The 7,501-nt window shown below is 43.7% G+C and overlaps 1 protein-coding gene across 1 annotated transcript in view; it reads right to left on the bottom strand.

The window, feature by feature from the left end:
* Positions 1 to 7,501, bottom strand: part of EFCAB6 (EF-hand calcium binding domain 6) — a 322,393-nt gene that overhangs the window by 225,356 nt on the left and 89,536 nt on the right. The window contains 1 exon segment of the mRNA XM_006866905.1: positions 1,077 to 1,201. Coding sequence (XP_006866967.1) covers positions 1,077 to 1,201 — 125 coding nt within the window.

Below are 7,501 nucleotides of genomic sequence, written 5' to 3'. Positions count from 1 at the left end.
TGGCACCTAACAACAACTCCAACAACAACAATGAAAAGGGGTAACCTGCACAACAGAAATGAAAAATGTCATAGACTCGACTTTCCAGAATCATTAAGGCTGGATGAACCTCCACAAACTACTGTCCCGAGATCATCTTCAAACTTTTAGTCTTTAACCAAAAAGATCCCCTGCTCTTCGTACACCCCCAAAACAGTTTAGCTGACCTAGTAAACAAGGTCTGCCTTGAGCAATGTGTGTGCAATTTTAAGATCTATCCATGTGGGCACCCAAATGACAACAGAAATCTGAAGGATTAGCTAGGAAGCTCAGGGGCAGTGAGGAGATGGGAATGGAAGAGGAACGACTCAGAGAAGGAGGTGAGGATGGGTGCAGACCTCAGAGATCGTCATCATACATGGAGAAACTGCAGGACTGCTGCTGTGCCACTGTGTATATTCTCACCACGAACAACAATGACACATAACAAAGTGGCACCGATTCTTTATATAAGTCCCACATGCTTCCTACTGGAGTCTTGGTGTGGTGGCTGTGGGTTAATGCACTGGTCTAAGAAGTTGGTCTGAACTGCATGCCAGTGGTTCAAACTCACTAATGCGCCTCGAAAACCCTATACAGAGTCGCTACGAGTCAGAACCGACTCGACGGTACACAACAACAGCAACACGCTTCCTAACATAGTACATGAGATGCTCAACAATGACTCATCACTAGCACTTCATTCATGACAGTGAACCTGTTGTTACTACACAGGTATGGAGTCTTGGTGTGCCACTGATGGGTCAGCACTGGACTGCTAACCACAAGTTCGGTGGTTCAAGCTAACCAGCCACTCCTCAGAAACCCTATACAGGGTCGCTATGAGTTGGCGCTGACTCGATGGCCCTTTACAACAACAACCGCTATTATCCATGTATTGTTATTAGCAAGACAGAGGAGGTCTCAAGCTTTTAGGAGCTGTTGCTAGGACCCAAAATAAATGTTGCCACAATGTCTTGACCTAATGGCTTTCCGTAGCTGTCTACTGTATTCGGTTCATGCTTTGGATAACTCCAACTTTAGGAAAACCTCCTTACCTCTTGGCAGAAGAACCTCTGAATTTCAACAATAGAGCAGTGTTTCCAAGTATCTTCAGATAATTCAGAAGTGGGCAAATACTTTTTGCCAGATTTTTTGACTTGTTGGCTGTCCCCTGAGAGCTCTATTAAAACAAAATAGCCTTTAGTATCTTAACACTGCCAAAGGTCTTTTTCACTATTAAATGCTTCCTTTTAATAACCACCAGGCTGGTAAAAATTACGGTTGGAATAAGTCAAGAAAACGATGACCCATCTGATAAATGGTACTGAAATAGCTAGATAACTATTTCAGGAAAAATAAAAATAATTACGGTGCTTAACAACAACAACAACTGCTATCTTATTCTACGGTAAAGCTGACGCAAAATGAATATACATTAAAAATAGTATGAAGAGAATAAAACTAGTAGAAGAAGAAAATTAAGTTAATGTTGTTGTTAAGTGCTGTCGAGTCGGTTCCGACTCACAGCGACCCTGTAGACGGTTTCCACAGAGCAGCTGGTGAGTTTCAGTCATATAATCTTCATTTGGGAAGGCCATTCTAAGAAAAATATTAAAGTCAGAAATCATTCAGAAAATCAATACATCCGATCATATAAACATTGAATTCTGATTTGGTTATAACACACACATATATAATATTGAAATAAAAATGGAGAAATTATTGTTAATATGTGGGAAATGTAGCTTAATTTTCATAATACATGAGTAGTTCTTATGAACCAATCAGATAAATACAAAATATCCAAAGTAATTATAACAGTGATAAATAGGTAATTCACATAAAAACAGCTAGAAAAATCCAATCAGTGCTTCAAAGTCTGCTCAAATTCTGATAATTAAAAAGTACCGTTACAATAAGTCAGCATTTTTCATTTGTCAGGTATGCACGGGTTAAAGAAAATTGTAAAACCTAGTCTGGTCCGATTTAGAAAATCTGATACTTGAATACTCTTGGAGCTCCTTATGATTGAAAAAAAGAAAAAAACAAAAAACCCTACACTTGTGGAGAAAAAGGGTCACTCAACAAATGCGAGCAGAGAAGGGTATTTTCTACATTGTTTCTAAGCGAAAACGCGGAAACAATTTAAATGCCATTAACAGAGCGCTGGTTCTATAAATGATGGCCCATCCACCTCTTAAACACTATATAGTGGACGTTAAAAGTGAATGTGCGTGTTTAAGCTTAATCACACACATGTTTTCCTTGATATATGTGGTTTTGTCATTGAAAGGAAGGATGAAGAACATAATTCCACTTTCATTTAAACACTTATTTTGTATATCTGCCTGTCTAAACACCCACCCATCCATCCATCCATCCAATCGCCCATCCATCCTTCCATCCCTCCATGTGTCAGAAAATGTATCTGGAAGGAAAATACACCAAAAAGAATACAATGGAAGGGATTCAAGTGATAAGACATGCAGGGGGGTGTTATTTTGTGCTTTTGTCTTTTTGTGTTTCCTGGCTTTTTTGCGACAAGCATGTATTACTTTCACAATGAAGAGAATAGATTCCATCTAAAAAACAGCTATTTTCTTTCTGTAAGTTGATGGCAAAATCACAAATGGTTTCCCAGATTTATTTCCTAAAATGTCTGCAAATAAGCTTCAGACAAATTAAGCACACTTATAACTACTCAGCTAACAGTTAGCAAACTGTCAGTCATCTGGAATTTCATTTTACTACCTCTGTGCATCCCAGGGTAGCCTCTCTGGGCTACTGAGTACATCACAACGCCAATCCTTTAGAACTAGAATTCGCTGGCCTTAGCGGTCCAGACATTTGAAACATGGAAATTTAGGTCAGACAAGCTGCAGTGGACTCAGGGCGGGCAGACCTGCACTGAGAGGCAAGGAAGTGAAGTCACAGACAGGGATGTGATGGGGGCCTGCACACAGAGGGCCAGTCCAAGCTTCTGGACTTACCCCTCTGCTCACTGTGCTCTGGGACACTGGCACTCTGATGGCTGATGACGACTCCCAGGAATACATAACCATTTACATAAACCCACATGTACCCCATTTCAATAGCCGGTGAGGACGGGAGGATGAAGAGGTGGTCCGAGGCTGCCCTCAGGGAGTTCACTGTTGTGAGTGGTTACAACACGCTATGTCGAGTTGATTCTAACTTATGGCGGTCGTAAGGAGCGGTCGGTTTGAACCACAAGGTCAGCAGTTCATGCTCTCCAGTCGCTCCTCAGAAACCCTATACAGGGTGGCCATGAGTCAGAACTAATTTCATGGCCTACAACAACAACACATACCTGGGGTAGTGGTGGTTTATTAAGAACACACACATAACAAAAACAGAAATAGGCAAGATACTAAGAAAATCAGTATTGTTGGAGATGCAGCGAAGTCAGACGTAATGGGCTGCTGTTACTGTATGAACTAGACTTACTAACAGACAGAAGGACAGCATCAAAGCTATGACCGTGGTGGCCGCTGTGAGTTGGTGCAGAGTCACTGCCGACTCATGTGACCCCCGCATGTGCTCCTTGACATTTTCAAGGTTGTGACTTTTCAGAAACAGACTGCCAGGCATTTCTTCTGAGGTGCTCTGAATGAGTTCGAACCGCTAATCATTCTGCTAGTGGTCAAGCACTACACTGCGCCACTCCAGGCCCCCTCCAAACTATAAATTGCTCTCAATAATGAGTCCTTGTATAGTACATTTCCTCCAAAAAACAGCATATACTAACAAATTTTATCCTTAGCTTTCATAATTCATAAATACCAGAAATTCAGGAGTTCATATTCAAGAAGGGAATGTATCTACAGACATCTGTGGAATCATGTGCTTGATTATGAAGGTGAACTTCTCAGAGCAAATGCAAGCAGGTGAAATACATCTCTACATGATTTGTCCCTCGAGATGATCTTCCAAAAACATGAAAATCATCGTGCAGAAAACAAATATTGCTAAAATACCTGTCAGTTTACAATTTTCATTCCACAACCACGGAGGCAATCTAGAGTGCTGCTCTGCCCTTGGGCTTCCAGGTTGGAGGGCCAAGGAAAACATTTCTCATTGTGGGCTCCGAAGTCAACACAGTACAAAGGTGACAGGACTGCAATTGGACCACCTGTGTTTGCTAGCTGGTTCTCCTTCTGCAAAGACACGCAGCCTTGCAAACCCTCTGGGGCAGTTCTCCTTTGCGCAACAGGGTCCATATGAACTAGAGTCAGCTCGATGGCAGTGGGTCCGCAGTGCGTTCAAATAGGAGGTGGTTGATATTTTGGCTACAGTTGGTCGTTACCATCTGCTGGGTGGGTTGGTTCTAACTGGCTAGTAGCTATGCAACCCTGTCCTTCAGTGTTTCCTTTTGCAAAAGAGGGGAGAGCAGTGTCTAGGCCAGAGCGCTGAATGAGGGTAAGATGCTGCATGCGCTTAACGTGACCAGACAGCCGTCAGAGGACGTCCGGTTAGCATGTTAGCTACCCAGTGCTAGTGTTGTGGCATTGATTCCGACTCACGTGTACAAGGGAAGCTGCTATAAAGGGTTTCAGGGCTGTGCCCCGTCAGAAGCAGACTGCCAGGACTTTCTTCTGAGGCTTTCTGGGTGGATTAGAACCGCCTACCTTTAAGTTAACCATTGAGCGCATAACTGTTTCTCTGGCTTATAGATTCATCATTTTAAAACCACAGGAAACAGGGTAGAACCATAGGTATCAGATTTAGAAAAACTCATTATTTTAGATATCAGAACTCAAGAACATATTAGAAAAAAAAAAGAATCATTTCAGAAACAAAAGTAAACATGAGAACAACGGAGACAACTCAACAAATGACACAGGCTTCCACTCCTGATGGGCCAATCCTGCAGGGACCGGCTCAGTGAGCTAAGGAAGCCTGCTACTCAGCAACTCCGTTGTTGTGAAGCGCCATCAAGTCGGTTCCGACTCACAGCGACCCGGTACCGGGTTTCCAAGGAGCGACTGGTGGGATTGAACCACCGACCTTGTGGGTAGCGGCCATCCCACAGTGCCACCCTACGACTCTTTCAGTGATTTAGGCAGAATGACACAAGCGGCCAACGCAAACCCCAGCAAAGCTCCTCACAGTACTGGTTCTGTCTTTCTTCTGCTTGGTACCCTCGATGCCTTGGCTTTTCCCAGAAAAGGGTGGTAAGGCAGTCATCTACTGGTTTCCATAACAATGCAACCCAGAGAGGATATGACCCACATTCACATTTGGGGGCTGAGGATTCTGAGCTGATAGGGTGCAGGTATGGAAGATGAGCAGTTGGTCTTAGCAGTTCACCCTCTGCCCACTACATAGCAACAGCCGGGCCTCTGTTTTGACCGGCTCTGTGTTACATCCATAGTAAACCTCAGTGTTAAAACAGCCCCCAATTACTATGTCTTTAATGCAGAAAATTCACAACAAGGCTTTATCTACTAACTGAGGGAATGGGATGTCAGTTACTCGCTTTACGTGAGACGGACCCAGCAGGCCAGTAGGCCTGAAGAAGACGGCTTTTAGAAGACCTCTATCTATGATGGGGTATGAGGACACACGGGGACAGGCCCGTCCTGTAGACTGTGGCAGAGCTAGGAGACAGAATGCCGCAGTTACAACAGTACACAGGATGACTACACACATCGTGGTGCTGGTGGTGGCGGCGGTGATGGTGTGACGTCACATTAGATCCCACTCAGACCGACCCTATACAGGGTTTCCGAGGCTGTAAATCTTTATGGGAACAGAAAGCCTCATCTTTACCCTCAGGAGTGGCTGGTGGATTCGAACTGCTGTTTGCAGATCAGATCACAACCCACTACGTTACCAGGGTCCTGACTACATGGATATCTCTCTCACCTTTAGTCAAATCAAGGAAGTCCGCCATTGTGCTGTGTGCCAACAATCAAATAAACCTGCTGCCCATTAATTACTGAAAACAAGAAACAAAACCATGAGGTTTCCATACGGAACTGAAACTCTTATTACAAGACCCAATGAAGTTAAGTCTAAAAAAAAATAATAATGTCAGCATGAGCGATTTAATACAGACAATCAGAAAGTTTTGCTTCCATTCTGGAAAGCAGCTCATACCAATTTCAATGTCCATGGAAGCAGCAGCCAGGAAATCAAATGAAAATCTGCTACAAAACACCTTTTTAAAGTGTAAAAGCCGTCAGTTTGAAGACGAAGGTGTGACAGACCCAAGTCATGGTATCTTCTATCACCTCCTAAGCATGTGAAAGCTAGAGAACAAATAAGGACGACCACAGAAGAACCAATGCATCTGAGTTACAGCATTAGCAAAGAAGGCTGCTATAGACCAGGGCGGCCAGAGAACAAACAAATCTGCCTTAAAACACATTCAGAATGTTCTTTAGAGACAAAAATGATGAGACTTTGTCTCATGTACTCTGTGACACGTTCAGGAGGGACCAATCTCTGGAGAAGGACATCATGTTTGGAAACGAAGAAGACCCTCTACAAGATGGACTGGCACAGTGACTGACCAATGGAATCAAATGTAACAGCAGTGAGGCTGACGCAGGCCCGAGCAGAGCTGTGTTCAGTTGTACACAGGCCGCTATGAGTCAGAACTGGTACAAGAGCACCACAAACTCACGTTGAAGAAACTCAAACAGCAGATGATAATTATAAACGCTGGCCAAACTATAACCCCAAAACTATCTAACTGAATGCACTGGGGCCCCACTGCCATGGGATGGATTCCAGGACAGAGGCGAACTGCCCCATAGAGTATCCGAGGCTGCAGTCTTTACAGAAACCAACTGTCCCATCTGTTTCTCTGAGCAGGGATGGAGTTCTGGTGTGGCGCTGTGGGTTACTGCACTGGACTGACTGCAAAGTCATTTGAACTGCAAGGTCAGCAGTTCAAGTTCACCAGCTGCTCCTTGGAAACCCTGTACGGGGTCGCTATGGGTCGGAACCAACTCCACAGCACTCAACAGTAACCAACCACACAGCAGGGAAACACGGGAGGGGAGCTGACACTTGGGAAAACATTAGCACTTGCCACATTTTCTGAAGTTTGCCGTGTTTATCTGAGGGCGAACTCCAGCTACAGTCAGAGTAGGAACTGTTCTAGTGAAGCAGCTGGTGTGTTTGATATCCTGACCTTCCAGTTAGCAGTCCAGTGCTTATCCTACAGCACCACACCGGGAGCTAAAAGTTGGATATTAACCTAGTGTCTTTTTTTTTTTTTTCCCATAGAATTTTTTTTTAAACTTTTTATTGTAAATTGAGTAAAGGTTTGCAGACAAAATCATCACCTTTACATTTTAAAAATGTTTCATTCCATCTTTTCTTCTTCAGCAAAATTTGTCCTGCTACCCAAGAAAAGGAGCTCTCGTAGCGTAGTGGGTACAAATCGGGCTGCAAACCTTAGGGTCAGCAGTTCGAAACTACCAGCTGTTCCGCGAGTGAAAGATGAGGT

Source organism: Chrysochloris asiatica, unplaced genomic scaffold (assembly GCF_000296735.1).
Source record: "Chrysochloris asiatica unplaced genomic scaffold, ChrAsi1.0 scaffold00097, whole genome shotgun sequence".
Taxonomy (NCBI): domain Eukaryota; kingdom Metazoa; phylum Chordata; class Mammalia; order Afrosoricida; family Chrysochloridae; genus Chrysochloris; species Chrysochloris asiatica.
Note: the sequence above shows the minus strand (reverse complement) of the source record. Positions and strands in the feature narration are given on the sequence as shown.